The 20,361-nt window shown below is 47.6% G+C and overlaps 1 protein-coding gene across 1 annotated transcript; it reads left to right on the top strand.

Annotated features, from left to right (window-relative positions):
* Positions 1–916: 916 nt before the first annotated feature.
* Positions 917–19,939, top strand: LOC142574725 (uncharacterized). The gene is made up of 9 exons (XM_075683750.1): positions 917–1,094; positions 3,124–3,318; positions 5,080–5,353; positions 9,147–9,315; positions 9,733–9,881; positions 11,940–12,060; positions 14,900–15,058; positions 17,678–17,803; positions 19,594–19,939. The coding sequence occupies exons 1-9, from the start codon at positions 917–919 to the stop codon at positions 19,822–19,824; spliced, it is 1,602 nt and encodes a 533-aa protein (XP_075539865.1). The 3' UTR covers positions 19,825–19,939.
* The last annotated feature ends 422 nt before the right edge of the window (positions 19,940–20,361 follow it).

The raw sequence follows: 20,361 nt of genomic DNA on the forward strand, positions 1-20,361 counted from the left end.
CAACCCACCCTTGGACATTCTAGCTGTCATGAAGTATTCACAGCGCAGCCAGCCTTGCCACCACCTCTGTTGCTCTTTTTGTAAGCTGCTCTCATCCACCCCCGAGGTACGTAGCGTCCAGAAAAAAAAAAGCTACAGCCGCAAACATATGAACAGCATTCGTTCCTTTGTCTCAATTTAGTGCGGACGCAAACTAACTTTACCGCTATACTGTGAACACCATAACGTTTGCGTTACGGGTTCCGAGGCGTTCTCTATCCATTTTCTGAGCGTTGTGTTGTCTTCTGCTGCGTGTGCACCTTGCTGACGAATTCGTCCCTGCTGTGGGCTGCATTTTGACTTACACGACGGCGGCGCAAGAACTCGACTCCCTCGGCCCCTGTTCGCAATTCCCACGTGCCCGCCTCCGCAGGTGCTCTCCTGTGACGTTCTTCACCGGCGCTGGTCTGCTGCTGCTCTTCCTCGTTGGATTCTCGCTTTTCGTGTTCGTCAGCGGTAAGCGGTTGTCTTCACTATATTTAGGCACGTCGCACAGAGCTTTACGGCTCCTATCACTGCAACAGCTATGGGATTTTTCTTTTTTGATGAGCTATTTAAGACGTCGTTTTTGTCTGCGCACCAAGAGCGAATAGGCTGATCGACATCTGATATGCGATCTTAGCTTGTGGATCAACCGATCGCTATCTAGATGCGGTCTGTAACGGTGCGCGACCACATGCTGCCGGGAATGAAACCTGCACTCCTGATTGGCAGCAGAACATCATAGCCACCAAGCCACGATAGCCTGTCCTTTAAGTATAAGGTAACGTGTATGAGTTAAGAGCCTCAGAGTGTATAGGCGCTCCCGCCTTTTGTTGCAGTACGGAATCGCCGAAGCGCCTCATTATCTTGCAGCGAGTAAGCGTCTCGATTGCGCATGCTGCCTGCACTATTCGCAGCAAACACTGGCAACGCGGCGGCATTCGAAGTCACGGCCGAGCCGGAGCCCGAACCGGAGAGGAGGGCCAGTAAGAGAAGCGGGGTGGATGTCGCCGGTACTGCAAAGAACGACTCCGAGCCGCGCTACGGAGGCGCGTCTGGGACCGATCCCAAAGGTAGGTCTGAGTGCGTCGGGCTGCGTCTGCTGATGGCTGCGGAATGGGTTGAGGAAAGCTGCGTAATCGACACGCAAATCTTGTGAAAACGCGGAGTTTCGAAACTTTGCGGATTCAACTGTGCAGCGCATGCAGAAATTGGGCAGTTGCAGCGACATCATTTTCAATCTACGCTGTCAATATGGCCCGTTAATCGGCTCTCTGACGGGCTGCGACATGATTTCCAGTGCGGCCGTCATCGGCTCTATAGAGAGTATGTTACCTCTATATCGAACAACGACAATTTGCACGCTGCGTTTGATTAACGATCATTGGTTTTTCTCAGTGAACGCCAAATGTTTGACCGTGAAACAGTTTAGCCGCCAAACTCCCGGAACAATTCCATCAACGCCCAATCACTATTGGACTTTTGTTCCCACTGTACGTATTCTGTCAAGCGACTGCTGGATCCGTGGTGTGGTATAGTGTTGCGAAATATGTAATGGCGACGCGGCTATATGGAAGGCTTGCTTCCGCAGGAATTTTTTTTTCTAACAATACGTACAATTTTGAACCTTCACTAAGGGACGAAAGTTCCCTTATCATGGCAAATTTTATTGGTCCACGCCTCCTCTTTCACAATAATCGGAACTCTGACGTCATCTCCAATTAAAGAACGGCAAAGGAAACCACCCATAAGGCTACCTGCGCGTACAACCGATTACTATGACTAAAAACGTCGCTGTTTTCGGCTTAGTCTCAACGCTTGTCAGGTGAGACTTGATTGGTTCGGCAGCGTACGACCGTCTCTGATTTTGCTCCTTTGGCAACGCATATGTATCAATAGCACTAGCGAGGCGTTTTTGCCTTTTTTTTTTTTGCACAGTCACAGGAACTGTTGCACTTGACCACGGGTCTGCACTGGTTTTCGGGACTATATGCACTGTTGTTTAAATGTCTGCACGTGTACACACAAGCCGCGTTTCCGCGACCGATTGCCTCATAAGTTATTAAAAAACAGGGACTTCGAGACATGATTACCAGGTTTCGTGTTAGCGCCTGATATTGGCAGGGGCTGTGACGTGATAATTATTTACAGTTATTAACATACACTACTAATTATGTTATCAGTTAAGGACTTCATCGGGCATGGCATTTCAGAATTGAAAACAGCCAGTGCACGACGCACAAGCTTTTGCTAGAATGTTTGTGCCTGAAACTATAGAATACTAATTGTGCTGCTTCTGCTAATTGTGCTAAGTGTGCTGCTAATTGTGATACTCAAAATGTGCTGCGAAATACATTGCTATTTCAGTTGAAATTTTTTTTTTCTGCATTTCGCCTCAGTGCGGAAACATAATTGGAACAGCAATGTATTTCGCTGCAAATCTTCAGCCCATATTTCTGGATGTTTGTGTTCAGTGTATATCATCTGAAATAAAAAAAGTTATGCTTTTACTATTAACTGACATCAGTTTTGAAATTACGACCATGCAATGTGATAATTAGAAAGAAAAGTTATCACATTTTCTTAAATGATCAAGGAATGCTCAGTTATTCCGTAGATTCTGGTGTTTGCCACTGCCACGTAGATTTTTCAGCAAAAATTAAAATTCTGCCATTTGAAACCTTTTAGATTTATTATTCTGTGAATTAAATTGCAGAAACAGGCGTGCTATGCCAATGTGTGAATGGTCAACGATGATATTGAAATCTCTTCCGCGAATTTCTCCTCTTCTTCAAACATTTCGTGTCCCGGGTCAATATAATTGAAGTCGGGGAATGTGGGTACATTAAGGCGTTGTTTGCAAACACGACGTGTACTGCAGGTTATTGACAACTAGTTCATATACATCACAGCTGAGGAGTACTGCTTTTCGGCGTTACCGTTTCGCGAACTAGCACATCTAGGCCCAGTCCTGGCCCTTATTTTTTTTTTTTCTTGAGAGAAAATTGTAAGCGGAAGATGTAAACAGAGCATCCGGAGTACCGCGTTCCTTGAATCAGACGTAGAAATGAATGTATTTCCACGGGCTTCGAACGTTCGCAGCAAAGCCGGACGAAGGGTTCAACGAGACGGACGACGACGGCAACGCGGTCACCGGCCTCGTTCCCGAGAAAGAGCTGCTCTACGAAGCGGCGACGCGCAAGCTTCGCTGGAAAGCAATGGCAACAACGACAGCCACGAACGCGGGAACAATTACCCCGACGGGCTCCGTCACAACCGGCGGACGGCAAGAATCCTGTAAGAGCGCAACAGCGAAACATCGCGCACATGCAACTTGAGACGAACACAATGATTTCGACCAGGCAGATATTTAAAGGCGTAGGCTCGCTGTCGTGACGATGCTATATATTATTCGAATTTCGCACAACCACCACGCCGGGATGAAGCTTAGCGTCGGCAGGGAAGCCTTAACTCCAGGAAGACCGAAGCCCGTTCCATATCAAAGAAACATTGATGCTGTTCACCGTTATGAGAGTCCATTCGTGTACGCAAAAACGAGGAAATATAAGAGTTGAAATTGTTAGTGTGGTAAATAATTAGTTGTTCCTTTTCTGAACTATATAGACCTTTTGCATCCGCGATGTGGCAGCAGTGCGTTCATGACCCCAGGGAACTTCCGGTCAGCCATTTTCGACAGTCCAGTTAGCCAAGAAAAAAAGAAGTATTTTGTCGTATAGTATACTCCAGGCACATATTCTTGTTGTTTTCAGATATAAGGAACGTGCGCTGAACATCAAGCTCACGTAGGGGCTTTTTTTGTTGCACTAAACACTACAATTCACCTGTCAAACGTTCCAACTCTGCAGCAAAACTGGTGCCAGCTGGAGGGTCCTATAAGTTTATAGGCTATTGTAACATATGCCACTACCGAGGACTTAACCGGAAGTCTTCTGGGAACTCTGTTTGTAAGCATGAAAAGGGTCTATACAAAAAAGAAACTCTGCTCCAGTGCATCAAACGCGCGTTTCGTTTCACGCGGTTGTATCATCTATGTCATGCCTAGTTTGATGCCTCAAAGTGCCTATATTTCAGCGCGACAAGCTTAACGCAAAGCGCATAGTTGTGGATATATACTGGACTAAAGTTTCAAGCCGCTTATAGTTCGACAAACTGTGGTGTCATGGGTGCTTTGGACGTGCAGACCAGCCCAGCCAATCAGAACTTCAACAGCAGACGAAATGGACATGTCCACTAGGTGACCCTTACACAATACCTCCCCTAGGGTTTAACGATTTGTCGTCCTGAGCTGTCCAGTGCTATCCAAAACTCTGCGTACGCCAGCGCCCATTGGCTGAAAGCAGCGACTCGGGCATTCCTGGGTTCTTGAGAACGCCAAATCTACGAGATTTCCGCTCAATATACGCATGCATCCAGAAATTGGCGTTAGGCGGAGACTCGATGGTTCTTGGGAAGAGGGTAGGGAGTGGGCGTTGTACACTTTCGGTGTATACAGTCAGAAGACAGTCATCCGTGTTTTCCAGTGGCGTATTTAGCGCAATTACAGCGAGGCTCATTGAAATGAACAGTGTCGAAAGGCAGAATGAACACCCTTCCGCAGCTTTTCAAGGGCAACAATTCTGGAAAAAGAGCTGTGGCATAGCGGCCCGCGTTACAATTCCTTCGTAGACCTGAATCTAAGCGTCACTCTCTGTGAATAAATAGCAATGTCATGCGTCTCATTAGTGTGGAGAGCAACTTTAAACAGAGCTTTCAGAGGTAAGGAACTACTGTAGGTTTGACGGGAAGCTAAACCCGTTGCTCAATATTACCGCTGTTAACCAGTGAACGACCCGAGGGCCTGGAACGTAGCAGGACTTTCACGACAGTGCAGTATCCGGAATCGGCTACTTTTCGTAATTATAAGGAACGAGAGTAACGACTTAAGTATGGGTGCTAGGGACCACATGTTCGCCTCTTCTTTCCTCTGCGAGGCCCACGCCGCACGAGTAGATCGCGTCGGTCGGTAGTCGCGACCGAAAGGTGGCCATACACACGCAGCGATCGCGGGGCCGCCGGAAGCCGGGCTTCGTCCGAGCGGCGGCGGCGGACCCCAGCAGCTTCCCGCCCGTTCGCTGGTGTGCGTGCTGGGCGGACGGTCCGAGGAGTACGGCTCGGTGTCGGTGGACGGCCTCTGCGACGTGGTCCTGGCGCCCTTCTACGCGCTGCCCGGCGGCGACACCTTCCTCAACGACAGCCACGTGGTCACGCAAGCGGTGCTCGAGATGGCCGCCAAGTCCATCAGGACGACTTACGGCATCCACGTCCCGCTCAAGTACGCGCGGGGGGCCCGCGTATAGCTTCACAATATTTGCGTGTTGCAATGACATCCTGCCGTGGTGGCGTAGTGGTGTCGGCGTTGCGCTGCTGAGCCCCAGGGCACGGGACCGGATCCCGGCCACGGTGGCCGCATTTCGACGAGGGCGAAATGCGAAAAGTGCTCTTGTACCGCGCCTCGAGTGCCGCGTCATGGTGGCCGAAATTGGTCCCCCACACTATGGCGTGCCTCGTAATCGTATCGTGGCATTGGCACGTAAAATCACAGAATTAATTAAATCAATTAACGTTGCGTACTGACGGTGAAGAATCACACTGCCGAAAGCGCCAGTTAATAACTTGTCTCTTTATTGGCCGTATATACCTGTTCCCGGGTTCCCAGAAAAGCTAGTAGAGTAACGCTCAAAGCGCAAGGATCGCCGCGAGCACAGTCGTCGGTCGCAAAAATACGAGCTGACTGGTAAAATCCACCCGCTATTCACACGTGTATCGCCATATGTTCCAGAGGGATAGCTGGCGCTCGCGTGCATATGCAAGTCTGATCGCGTTGCGCGCGCAACGTAATTCGACGGGACTCTTTGCTGTAGAATCGGAGGCAACATTCAAGACATTTCGGATAAAGTATAGGCGCGTCTTGCGGTGGACAACAATTAGATAATAGTGATAATCCGGTGAAAAATGGTGAGCGGCAAAAATGAAAACAATGTACGCCTGACAGCGTGTAGATGAGCTGCATGTTTTAAACAAGCAGGCTTAGTAAACGCAAAACGAAGAGATGACTACACAGTCGCATGTGCTTCTTCGCAGAGCACTGCACTGTAAAATTATAACTGCCGAGGAACTATTGAAAAATTGGCCATGTCTATTAATCTCATTTGCAAAACAAATCGCACCATTACTGTCTGAACATTTTCTTTACGCGCGTCAAGCACTGCAGCGTCTCTATAATAAAAGCAGTCTTAACAAGTAAGGCCCTGTTCGTAACTGGTTTCCACGGCATTAAATATATTTAGCACAATTGCCGAGGGTTTACGCATTCCGGGACGGCGTGCGCTTGCTCGTATTGATGTAGGCCCACGTAGGAGCATAGTCCATCACGAAGTACGAAAAGTTCAAAATGTGGTGTTCAGTTATGCATGGTGCCAGATAGCTGATTTCTTGTTCGTTAATTTCAAAGAAAGCTGGACCTGAAAGAGGCGACTGCAGCATAGAAAGCTTATAAAAGTTAGTCTGGTCCGTAAAGGCGACCTTGTTTCGCCTTGTGCGGCCGACATAGATGGAGCGTTGTTCGTTAAAAAAAAAAGATGTTCCCGTTTCAACCGAAACCGCGTTGCTATCGCTTCATCTTCAACAGTCTTTTTGCTGATTCTGCATTTTAATCTATAGCCACAAGGATCACACTCATTATTTCTATGGAACTAAGACTTATGGAGCATTCGCTTGCTGATTTATTTTAGTATGTACCTTCAATGCACAAAACCTCTACAGCAGAGAGGAAAGTGAAATATGCGTACCACATCTGCACCCTATGGCAGTGATAGGCGACAGATGACACGTAATATAACGAGTAAATTCCGCCTCAGTACCTTGAAAGCGGTTGGCGCTATGTCAGGCAACCGCTGCTATAGCCTGTTACATGTAAGCGAGCTAGCTGCAGCAAGGAAGAACATAAAGCTTAGGTTAAAACCAAATACTTCGCCGTTGCCTATTGCAAAACCCAGCATCCAGTGTCCACTGCCACGCTGGATTATGGGCCCAGTGTCGCGCGCTGGATGCTGGGGCGCTTGGCAGGCGCGGCGTATACTGGGAGGCGCTGGGTACTGGTGCGAAAAACAGCTCTAGCGCCTTCAATACGCAGTGCCTGGCCACCGTATATATATTTAATACAAAAAGCAACAGAGAGCGTTTTAGTGCAATAAAGAAAAAAAAGTAAAAATGCTTCGACCAAGATTCAATTGTCGAACCTACACATCCCAAGCCCGGTACTTTACCACTACCTCATGCCAGCAGATGGACGCAGGTGGATAATTTGTCATGTCAACATCGAGAAGCAGTTTTAGTTTCACAGAGATACGTCTCGCACAGACATGGTGGATGCGCTATCGCCCAGCAACTAAAACTTACGCCTGTACCCGAAAGAAAAAGTTGCTGTCCGTATTCAGCAGTATGCTTGGAAGTGCCACAACATCGATTTTCACTTGCGATAGGTATTTTAACTTAGAAAAAAAATTCCTAAATCAACCGCCGACTCGGACGGTGTATGGGCTGTTACTGCCGATTTCGATAGCCGTTTCTTGTTCTTCACGCAAAGGATATGCAACGTTTCCTTAGTCCGGTGATGCGTTGCAATCGACACGTCTGTCTATTCATATATGCTTTCGTCAGAGAAGCACATGCTAGTGCTGGCAGCCTTCGGTGACAGCACATATACCTGTGTTTATGACGCGTCACAACGGCACTCATCGCTTCTTGTGCTGGCACTGTAGACACGAAAAAAATGGTTTATTTAAAAACACCGATGCGAAAGCTGAAATATAGTGATTTATCCTTGTTAGGCTTAATTCCTGAGCCCAGACGCGCTGACAGCCCGCAGACGGCCTCGGCGGATACGCTAGGCCTAAGCTTCGGTGGGGACCGATCTCGGCGCGGGTAGCTGGCCAAAGCTTAAATGTGTGTATTTGAGCACCAGAACCTTTTTTCTTTAGAACAATAGGGAAAGTGGAAGTGCACGAATCACCTTAGCTTTGTTATCGGTGCGATAATATCAATCAGCGGTAGGCTTCGAACTCGGGGTTCGTTCGAGCGCGTCCGAACGACTTCTGGATTTCTTGTCCACTCCACAACACTGCGACAACGGCGACAACTCCCAGTCATATGTTAAGTGCAACGTACTAAAAAAGGTGGCGTCTTCTGCGTTTTTGCGTGGTTTAGTTCAAGAATTTAGTTATGCGCCCAGTCAAAAGGGAAAATGCAAAAAACCGAAAGCGATCTTCAGTGTAAAATGTGCGTGCATAAACAGGGCAGCTCACCCACCTTTATTCCAAGCTGCGACACGAAAAAAATTTATGATTCCAAGATATAACGTTATTTAGGCCAAAATACTAGTATCAAGCGATGAAATTGTATGAAACACTTAATATTCAGCAGCGGTTGTCCTTGCGTACTGGAACCAGCAAGACACAAACACAACCAGCGCAGTTTTCAGTGCGAAGCGTACTGCAGCGAGAACCAGCACCTGTACAGCACAAACCAGCGCCGCCCAGCGTCATGGCAGTGGAAGCAGCGTCCCATCTAGTGTGACCCATGGGCTCTTATCCAGCGTTCTCACTGGTGTCCCATTGAGTCCTAGCGAGCGCCAGCGACCCCAGCGTGATCCAGTCTCAAAAAAGACGTACTGGTATCACACTGGAAGGCACTGGAAGAAGCTGGTTTTTGCAATAGATAGGGAAAGTGGTTAATTGTAGCTTTGATGAATCAATCATAGGGCTGCTATTACATTCACCTGTTATCACTTTCCACAATCTTTCACAACGCCAAGGTCGAACCGATTCACCGCATTACTACAACTGTGTCCACTTGGACATCTCTTTTACAACGCATTACGAATAGAAAAAAATGCAAATATATCAAGATATCTTCTATATATTTTTCTCTTTGTTAGAGCGGGACGTCAGGGCTTGATGGTTTAGCAATATCCAGGCACTTGCTGATGATATCTAAATTGTGCTCTGCCATGCGATATTACGAGTGCGAACGACACTTTCTAAATATTATTTCACTTGTCGTTTCAGAAAACTGTTTCAGGCGAGAACCGACCTCGTGAGACAGAAAGCCCAGGAGAGGATGAAATACTACTGGATCGAGCACAACATCTACCACTACGCAGTTCTAGACCTGGAGATTGGGCTCAACGACACTGCAGCTTCTAATATAGTTGGCCGAGTTTTCACCGTCCTCAAGGTAAACCTCAAGGGTGTGCTGCAAGTATTTTGACGCATAAGCTAGCTTACTTCACGTCCTGTGTATCATTGTCGTGCAATATATGGCCGAGCTTCCCAAACCAGTCTGCAACATCCAGGTATGTTATCAGAAGCAAAGTTCAGTGACTTCGGCTTTTTCGACTGAAGTAATATAAAAATTTTGTCAAGGCTCCCAATCTCAAAAAGTTAATCAAGCATTTCCTGGATGCACTTGTGGCTTCGAACGATAATTGGAAGACTCGTTCGGAAATTTGTTCTTCCACTTCCTCTGCGCGTCTACCAAATTGAATCGCTTCCAAATCACTGATTTCAGTATTGTTTTTCCGTGATTCCAACGGACGCGAGTGCATGACACCTACCTTGCTATGTCTCCTCTGGCGGCTGTTCTTCCCTGCAGCTGTTCGCAAAGATCCAGGAGGCGATTCGCCAGGCGGTGTCGTCCGAACGCACGTCGGAAGCGCAGCCCGACGCCTACATCCTACTGGGCGTTCACTTACGGATGGCCACTAACGACCAACTTTTCAAGGCGCTTCAGAAGAACGTCCGGTAGGCTGTCCTCCCGTCTTTACGACAGAATGAAGAATCGAGTAGCTAGTGTTTTGTTATTCACAACCGTATGACGCCAACTTATAATGAAGCCAAGGAAAGCACAGGGGAAGTTATTCATAGTTGTAATTGAAGTGTGCAGCAAGGACTAGATAAAGGGAAATGAAAAGTAAACGAAAAAAAATTGGTCGACGATTGCGCTTCTCGGTAATGCGATCTCCGAGCGCAGCTGCTGCCTTATTTCAACAACAGGCAACCGAATACAGAACACGCAATGCCGTACAGAGCTGGTTCTGCGTTACGGATTGGGCTGCACACACCGCGACCCGCCGCTATCGAGTCCGCGCTCCGGCGACGCGACATCGCGCCATGTTATATTGGGTCACCGCCGCGGAGAGGGGGATTGAGCAGAGGTCGCACACTCACAGACAAGCCTCAACGGGGCCGCACAATGTTGGGGTGAGAAGCAGAAGCAAGGGGACGAAACGCTATAACTGCCTTTCCAGTCACTGCAACGGCACTGCGCAAGATAAGGAGAGGTATAAGGCAAGAGTAGAGGCGGGAGAAGGGAAGCCAGACGCAAGCACTGTCAGAGGCGACAATTCCCACTGAGGAACGCGCCCCGCAAACGGGGATGTGAGAGACACGGTATGAGAGCCGTACAGCCACAGGACGCGGAGACGGAGGAGCGGAGAGCCATGAATCACGCGCGAGGCGGCATAGAGCGCCCGCCGCCAGCACCGCGGCAGTGTCACGACAGCGGAAGGAGGTACGGCGAGGGCGGAGTGGACGGTAACGGCGAAAGTCATCGCGACGGCGCTGCGCGGAGAAGGGTTGTGAGGATGGGCGAGAACACGTGATCCGACTTTGGAAGACAATGAGAGAGCAAGACTCGCGCCGCGCGCGAGAGATGGCAGCAGGAGCGCGCGCAGCTAGAGCAGCGCGCGAATGATGACCTTGGTTATGGCGAGGCTGACGGCGACGCGAAACGCGGAAACGGGCGCTCTAAAACAACTTGCCGCTGGTGGGCGCCGAACCCACAACCTACGCGTTGCACTAGCAATTTTGCTACGCTGGCGGCTGTTCCGAGGTCCACATTTCTTTGTAAATTTGTGTGCACGATCTCACTCCAGGAGTGTCAGCCAGCGCCACTTATAACCATGGTAGCTGATGTAGCACGTCTTCGCGACAGACCGTGAAAACATTACTCTGTTTCATGTTCAGGGAGGAAAGTTGTGAAGAAATCTGCGCAAATAGTGCGACGATAAAAGAAATTATCAGTGTACTGGTTTCGTTCTGAAGCACTTCATAACTGTTGCACTGTGTGGGTAGTAAGTCTTGAAGATATTACTCCTATAGAGCCAGTGCAACGTCGAATAACGCTACAACATGGGACGCGTTATTTTTTGTTGAAAGTGCAGGCAGTGCGAACAGTCGCCTTAGCTTTCACAGTGGCGGCTGCTAAAGTATGAAGCCTAGTTCGCCGATCACGTTAAGAAAATAAAATCGGCTGTGAACGCTCTTTGCGATACCGCGAAGAAAAGGCATCGCTGATGCTGGCCAAGCTAACATACAAAGCAAGACTTTATCCTGTGCAAGTGAGCTCCTAAGCAAAGAACTAAAACAATAGTGCAGAAAAAGCAGTGACAACAACACTGCGCGTCTACAAGTGGCACTCGTCCTATATGTGGTGTGTTTGTGCACGTGTATTTTCGGATCCGCATTTCTCGTTAATCCGTTTACAATCGGTCCTTAAGCATTACTTCACTGAACACATCTCGATCCAGGAAAGTGGATCGCAGCACCACTCCTCCACCATGAGGTTGTCTCCGTGGTTCAAAGACACTCCACGACGGTTCGTGAGCGAAGTATCCTAGCACTGCCTATAATGTCGCATTGAGATACTTTAATCGCGCTTGATGGGACCTCAAATGATGACATTGAAATCGTTTCACCTAATGAATTGATTTTTCTTCTGGTCCTTCACAGTACATGGTGGTGAGCAAGGAATGACAGTGATACTTCTTTTTTCCTTCCGACGTTCCTCCGGCTCGATAGGTCCTTCACAATCAGCGCCCTCATAGCCAGAACTCACGTCACCGAGAGCGATTACGACGGCTGCAAGACCAATGGGCCTGCGCCGTACGAGATTGAAAACAACGACCATATTATGGGAATGGTAAGCCGAAATTCCTTCGAAAGATACTTGGTTTAGTCACGAATGGCTTGTTGCTGAGCTAGAGTCCAGTCTGTCATTTTTCACCTTTGCCAAATGATTTTTCCCAGCATAAATTTAGTTGTATTCCTTTCGCAGATTTTTATTGCGATAGCATTTCATATATGGACACTCGAGGCGCATTCAGCTGCTCAGCAGGAACACAAACTTGTGCCTCTGCTGGATGCGCATGCGCCGTCATTACTGTGGCAGCACGACGGCGACAGCGCGAAGGGAGGGTTTGGAGTGTCCGTACAGTAAAGAGTTTGTAAAAGGCTACGGCAGTGTTTTTATTTTGCTTACCATGTTGGGATGCAGATAGGTTTTTTATTTCTACTTACCTTTCTTTCGAAAGACCTTTCTTTCGTACGTACGACGGGTCGATTTGCTTAGATAGTTCGACATAACTTTAAATAAATGAAAAACAGATTATCGGAGCCACAATTAGAGGGTAGTTTGGAGGCCCGCTTTCTGTGGTGACGTCGGATCCCGCCCTTTGTGAATGTGGGGGCCGCAGGCACTTTTTATTTGTTTATTGTTTTCATTATTATTGCGATAGCAAATATATGAACATTCTAGGCGCATTCCTGCTTTCGGCGTCGGCCTGAGGCTCCGTATAAATTCGAAGGGCGATAAAACCGTTAAGTATGGACAGCTGGGCCAGTTGGTTGTGATTAGCATTATGAAACATCGTTCCAGCGCACAAGTGAACACGGACGAGAAGAGAAAGACAACACGAACGCCGGACTTAACTGAATTTTATTCATGGAAAACAGGGCTTTTATGTACACAGGGAGAGGGGGGGGGCTGCTAGTGCGGAGGACCACCCAAAAATATTTCCTTGGTCCAGTCAACAGTCATCAGAAGCGTTGAAACCAAAAGAAGAAAGGAATAAAAGCAAAAGGTGAAAAAAGGTGAAAAAAACATTTCTCTCTTTTCTTCCCCTCTTTTTCACATCACTCAGTACAATCTTGCTCATCTCCCGCCCTACTTAGCTGATTCGATACACACGTTTGCCCTGAGATAATCAAGTTCTTTTTTCCCGAGTACAACAGAAGGAGCACTGACACAGTAGTCGTTTTCATTGGAGATATACAAAAGGCTTCAAAACCGTCGCTGCGCGCCTTATCCTATATGTGCGAATGAAGGCTTGGGAGGGTGAACCGGCGAACGCGACTCTATTTCGCGCACGTAACGGAGTAAAGCGGGTAGGAAGTGCGTCGCCTGCCGACGCACGCAAAGCTTAGGGGGATGGCGGGGGGGGGGGGGGGGGCGTTCTATTTCGGGCGGCCACGCGCGCCTGTCCGGGTCGCTGTATCTTGAAAGCCATCTGCCATGGGTACAGAGTCCGCGCTGCCCAGTTCTCGCGACTTCGTTCGTGTTGATGCGAGCGGCAGCACGAAGGTCGATTAGCTCGCTGCTGCTGCCGCGTTTCCTCACTGAAGAGTTTTGACTGCGAGCTTCCGCTGTCATCGAGTGATATGTGTTCATGTTTGCTTGTGCGTGCGTGACACCATGCTTGTTAAATTAGTTAGTATGCCTATGTTTACAAGTTTATGCGGCCGATAAAACTACTATCCTTGCTTCGTATAACTATCCACTAATTTGCTATCGCAATTGATGCTTAGAATTTTGGGCGAAACTGCGACCTTTTTTTTTTTACTCTTCACTTCTTTCGTCTGCTCTTCGTTATGCTTTTTTCAGTATTACTATGCCTGTATTTTTCATTACGCGGCGTTGAATTTCATAACATGCTAATTTTAATCTGACTCTATGGTTGTATCGACAACGCGCCATCGCATGTTTTATTTTCTATTTAGTATGCACCGATACGGGGTCAGATAAAAGCTATTTGTCTCACCGTACTCGAGTACCGTAGCCAACGTCTGTGTGAATCAGCTTTCTTTCGTGCCTATTATCTTTTGTATACATTGACGACCGCATTCATGAGATGTTCAGCTGCGACGTTAGAAGGATAGAAGGACCAGGTGCTCTGCGCCTTAAGAAAACTCACACCAAACAATTTAGGCCATAGATAAAACACTTTCGCCAGTGTCTGTGATGCAGACTTGTACGTGTTACAGAAAAAAAGTAACCGGTTAGAAGTACAATTAACTAATAAAAATATAATTTATTGCAGTAACCACTTAAAAATTAATTGGCTTTTACGTGCTAAAAGCACTTGGTGATTATGAGGAACGCCGTAGTGTAGGACTCCGGAAAGTTCGACCACCTGGTGTTCTTTAACGTGCACCTAAATCTAAGTACACGGGTCCTTTCGCATTTCGCTCCCATCGAAATGCGGCCGCCGTGGCCGGGATTCGATCCCGTGACCTCGTGCTCAGCAGCCCAACACCATAGCCACTGAGCAATCACGGCTGGTCTGTAATTTTCTCATTGACAATTTTCATCGAATTAAAATATTTGAGAACATGTATAATTAATTAAGACTAATAATGTAATTTGGCGGAAAGCAAAAAAAAAATAATCTGAGTATCTCCAAGCGACAGTAAACAACATTACCTTGGTTCTGTCCAGCTACGTGACATTTTGATATTTTTATTAATGTTTGGCCCAAGTTACGTCTGTAGAATCATTATTATTTACAGGTCAGAATTGAGTTATCGTAAACACTGTAATAGCATTTATCGTTTTGTGGCATTTTCCTGGGCCGCAAAGCACAAAGAAACGATTTTTTCTAAGCCGATATGTAGACGTCAATAATAATTTGTTTGACGACTACAGGATGGTGTCTGTGATCGTCAAGTCGTTTTTTTTTTTTTCTCTTCTTTTTTCGCGGCAGGCCAACGCGGTGGCCTACGTGAGGACGTTCCCCTGGGTGCAGCGAACGTCCCTGGCCGTCTCGTTCACGCTGTGCGCTCGCTGGTACCGGCCCAAGAAGGAGTTCCTCGTCGGGGTCGATTGCGTCAAGGACGCCATGTCAGTGTCGTCTTCCGGAGCCGTGAGTGGCACGACCTCTCTCAGTCAAGCATCTGTGCGAGTAAAAAAGCTTACTGCCAGCTTCTTCGATGTGATCTGATTGTCGTTTCAGAGTATAATCTATAAAAAAGGTATGTACAGTCAACAGCAAAAGTTTACAGGACGCAGGATCTGCCAAGAACCTGAATTCTCACGAAGCGAGGTCAGACAGCCTCGAATTAAATGTTCCAGCATTTAGTAGCCTTCGCAACCTACGCAGTGATTCATTAAATACGAAGTGTCATGCCTTAACAGTGCAGGAATTCACATTTGAAGGGGAAACCGCATCCCGTAAACTTTTGCTGTTGCCTGTACATATTGTCACGTATACACTAGCGGCGGTAAAAAACACGGTAGCAATAGTGTGACTGACGAAACTAACTGATTGGGCGAACCTGTGCCCACAAAAACAGGCTACACTGAAAACACAACGACAGCGCCGAACACAGTCGGCGATCGTCGAAATATCTCCTCGGCGGGTCAAGGGTGTCAGCTTTTATACATGAGCCATCGAACGTTCCCAGATTAATCGCTGGTGCCCGCGTGTCTTCCAGAAAGTTCTACACCATTCCCGTCACGCATACGTGCAGACAGATTACACAAGGTTTGGCGACAAACAAACATCGGATAGAACCATCGATAACATTCCAGAAACTTCCGATACATGCTGCAGGCGCGTCCTGCGCTAAGCGATAACATTTGTTAGAGTATGAAACGCGGTCGTTCGATAAACAAGTACACGTGTCAATATTTACCTTTATAACCTCTATGCAACGTCTATGGACAGCCCATTGAATTGACAATGAGTCTACAGACGTCCCGCAAACAACCCACCATTTGGATGTCTATATGAAAAAGATATCTACAGCTGGCGGCGCCTCTATATCGTGACAAGTTTAAAATAAAACGTTGCGCTAACCGCTCTTGTTGGTCTGTGTCGTTAAATGAAACTGTTGATACATTTGATAGCATGGTTCATTCTGGAAAAAAAAATGAGCGAAATCTATGCAATATCGTATGCTCAGCTCGCGGTTAGAGCTGCTACAGAGACGTGGACTCGTGGCGTCACCTCTTCACAAGCGAAAATTCACACAAACCTGGCAAAAAACAATGCCGAGTAGCTTATTGAACCGGGCGGACGAATACGTTCAATATTGCTGGGATATTTATTTCTAGGTGAAATAAACAATGAAACGTAGCCCCCCCCCCCTCGCGAAAAAATAAACTCTTCTTTCATATTTGCCATAACAAAAAGAAGCTAATTTCACTATATTCAAGGGCTGCTACACGGGATAGTAGCCCGCACTTTTTTGTTTTGTTTACCATTGAAGGAACAATTGTTAGCGAGAAGACAAGGGACGGCCTGTAGTCTCACCCTGACAACCGGAAGTTGATAGCCAGCGCATCGTCCTGTTTTGTCTTCCGGCTCGTCTTTGGCGCTCTTTCTGCATGTTACCTGAAGTCTGTAGACATATTTGCTTTTGATTAGGGCCCACCTATATTCGACCTGTGACACGGCGCCCGCATGCACCTTTATAAAGCGCTTCCTAGCCCTGTGCTGACGAGCGGGCTAATTATATGCAGAAGAAATAAGGCCGTGTTATTACCATGGTGACCTTAATAGTATTCATATTAATAATGATGATAATGTATTCCGCAAGGTGTAGTCCATAAACAGCCGGGCCTGCCGAGCCCACAGAAGGTTCGTGGCCCCTGTGTTTTCCCGGGCTCGCTACCGAACTGAAAGCGACTCATGCCAACTTCTGACCACTCATCTCCACTCATGTGTCGGCTCTCCGAAATCTGAGAGATGACAGGCGTTACTGCGACGCATCCTCTTCTTTGCCCTGGCGATGCAATGGCCTGTACTACTCTTTACCTCACTGGGACTGACTCTGCAGAGACCTTTTTTATGCGTAATACGCGTGTGCTGTAAGTTATCGCGAGCTTACTATAGTGTGATCTTAGCTAACGTTGGTAGAAAATAAGTTATTTCTAATCCCTTTCTCTTGCACTGAATTGGTGACCAAAACGTGTAGTTCGGATAGCGTTGGTTGCGTAGAGTGAGCCGATCGAATTTAACGAACAGGCAATATACGATCGTGAAAAGCCCCACACTGAAATCCTTGCCCATCGTCCGGATCATGAACTGCGGGACGAAACACAACAATGTAGAGCTGCGAAAGAGACAACTTATAAGCGTTGCGTGTGCCACAGGTAAGCATTTCATTTGATGACATGATGACATTTGATGACAAAATAAGGCATTCAGCGTCAGCCTAGATCAAATGTCTTGAATGAATGAATGAATGAATTCAGTGGTTTTACGTGCCAAAACCGCTATTTGATTATGAGGCGCGCTGCTGTGGAGGACTCCGGAATAATTTTGACCACCAGGAAATCGTTAATGTGCCCCCAATGCATGGGACACGGACGTTATATCCTGGCTATTACTTCCCTCTCCAAATTAGTGCGCACTGGTCCCGGTTCCTAATGGTTATCCTTATATCAATCGGCCCAAAAGTGGTGCCGTTTCAACCGTCCTATACTACATACCGTACGCTTCTTCGCGTCTTGAGCATTACGTGCTCCTCATTTTCAGGTGTGCAGCGAAAAACCAGACTTCTTCGCCAACCAGGCCATCGACAAGACGCAGCACACGGCGTTCTCGTGGCAGATTCCTGATCTCATGGCCACGTACGACACCGCTGACACGATGCAATGGAAGGCGAGTGGCCGCAATTTTGCTTTCTCACAACTTTTTTTTTTAGTTCGGAGCGTCATCCCACTAAAATGGGTTAAAGAGGCGGTGCGAGAATTTCTACGAAATAGTAAATGTTCGCAAAACGTGAATTTTAAACGTGATGTTCTGGAAATGGTGCACTGAAAGTTATATTTTATAAATTTACTCTCTTTATTATGAAATTGTAGCAAAAAGGAACAGTGGTATATACGGAATACTTAGAGCAAAAAGAAAAAAATAAAGCAGTCCAGGTACAGTAGCGCAACATTCCTTGTTTACCATCACATAGAAGCAAACGCGTACACGATATTCTTGCTGCAGTTTGCAGAGCATTTTTGCTGCAGCTACAAAGAGAAAAGCAAATCCTTTTAGCATGGTCCTGCAGCCCTAGATTGAGATGTGCAATTCATTGGTCAAATATGTTCTTGCGTTCTTGATTACATACCGCATCTCCGTTTTATTTTATTTCGATAGTAAATATATGGACATTCCAGGCGCATTTCTGCCATCGCCATCGCCGTGGTGTTAGATTCCAAGCACGATAATACCGTCACCGCGCACCGTATGCTGTATGTGCGAGTGAAACTGGCGAGGGTCATCCTACAATTGCGGCTCATCTCGCATGCGCAAGGGTGGAAGGCGGGGAGAAAGCGTGCCATATCCCGTCATGCGTGAGGAAGCGCGGGGAGGGGTAGGATGGAGGAGAGGCGTTCTACTCCTGCGGCTGCTTCGTGCGGAGCGGCCGCGCTTGCGCTGTATCTTGAAAGCGGTCCGCGATGTAGACAAAGATGAGGGCTGGTCGCTTCGTATGCGCTGTGCTTTGGGCGCCTAGTTCGCATTCAAGCGACAGGCAGCACGAAGGTCATTTCTCTCGTGGCGGCTGCCGCGCCTCCTCACTCCAGCGTTTCTACAGCGAGTTCCCGCGGTCATAGAGTGAAATGTGCTCACGTTTACCTGTGCGCGTGTGACACCGTGCTTGTTAATTTAGTTAGTAAGCAAGTTTATATGACCGATAAAGCTACTATCCATGCTTCGTATAGGTCTCTACTAATTTGCTATCGCAAAAGCTGTTTCGCTTTTCCGGCGAAACTGGAGACTTTATTTTTTGCCACATCCGTTGTTTCTGAACAATTTCTCAGGATTGTGGAAGCTTCGCGGGGGCTCTTTCGTGCAGCGAGAGCTTAAAGTGCCTCCTTCTGCTAGGCGCAACCTAGCGCCCTCTGTAATATGCAACTGAAACTTAGCGCCCTCTTTCCATATTGCGCAGCAGTGTGAGTGACACTGTCCTTGCCCTGACACACATACGCACTTGACATTGCTTGATTTTATATTAGGGGGCTTATCTAAGGTAAAGTCACTGGCTTTTATGTTAAGTGTAGCATAGCGTCCTCTGTGGCGATTGAGGATTATTATTATTATTATTATTATTATTATTATTATTATTATTATTATTATTATTATTATTATTATTCCTAACGGTCTTCCCTTTGATACGGGGCGGCAGCAAATATTAGCCTAGCCTACCTGAGCTAATCAGGTTTTACTACGTCTATTGCAGTCTGGCATTTTGGCTACCTCTTTGTGATATTTCTCCCAAATTAAGATGTTTATTTCTACATTGTAACTCTCCACAATAGAAACGGAAACGTAGCGGCCTCTTTGTATAGCGGGAAAAAAAATTAAATAAAGTTAGCAGGCTTCGAGCACGTCACGCTACAACCTCGACTGCACCTTGTGGAAAACGTGAAATTTCTCTCCCGTCGAACGTCGAGCAGATGTGTTCGCTGGCGTTCGAGTACCGGCGCCTGAACCTGGCCGTCGCCCTGTTCGACGTGGAGTGCGACGACTGGCAGTCCGAGTGCACGCGCCCCAGCGCGTCGCACATGCGGGGTCACGAGAGGACGCGCAGTATGCGTGCGTACCTGCGCGGCCTGCAGTCGTCCGGCCGCCGGAACGGCAACATCAGCACCGCATGCCAGGGAGCGCAGAAGAAGGCCCTGGCATGAGCGCGCTCTTCGCCGAGGGCACGACGAGGACGCCCGCGCGCACAAGCAACGTACGGACTGTCAATGCGCCTTTACCGATGGCAAGGGGTTTCAATAAACTTATCGTGATAGCTCTTTAAAAGAATATATTTTAACCCGTCGCAAAAAAAAAAAACATATTTCTTAACGTCGAGATTCCGGTCACAACACCGTGCCACAAAAGGTATGCGGCTTTCGAATCCGCACGTGCGTAGTCGGTTGAACGACTCGCAGAGGTGGTGAACAGCTCTGGCGCCTCGAACATCATTGAGTTGTACGTCTTCTAACGCGAATCCATACGCATTAGCTGCGCCCTCAAGGTCGTCGATGTTCCAAATCTCTCGGATGGAGGCGCTGCTGCTTTTGATGACGGAGGTGCGTTTTTGATAAAACGTTTCCACGAAATTTTTTTTTCGCACACCAATGCAGCCATTCTAATCGTCTGTCTTCTCGTCGCGGCCGTGTTATTTAGAGCGTGCGCCGTAGTTCTGAGATCGTCCGGAGAGCGATTGTCTAGGA

The sequence above is a fragment of the Dermacentor variabilis genome, chromosome 3 (genome assembly GCF_050947875.1).
Source record: "Dermacentor variabilis isolate Ectoservices chromosome 3, ASM5094787v1, whole genome shotgun sequence".
NCBI classification, from domain to species: domain Eukaryota; kingdom Metazoa; phylum Arthropoda; class Arachnida; order Ixodida; family Ixodidae; genus Dermacentor; species Dermacentor variabilis.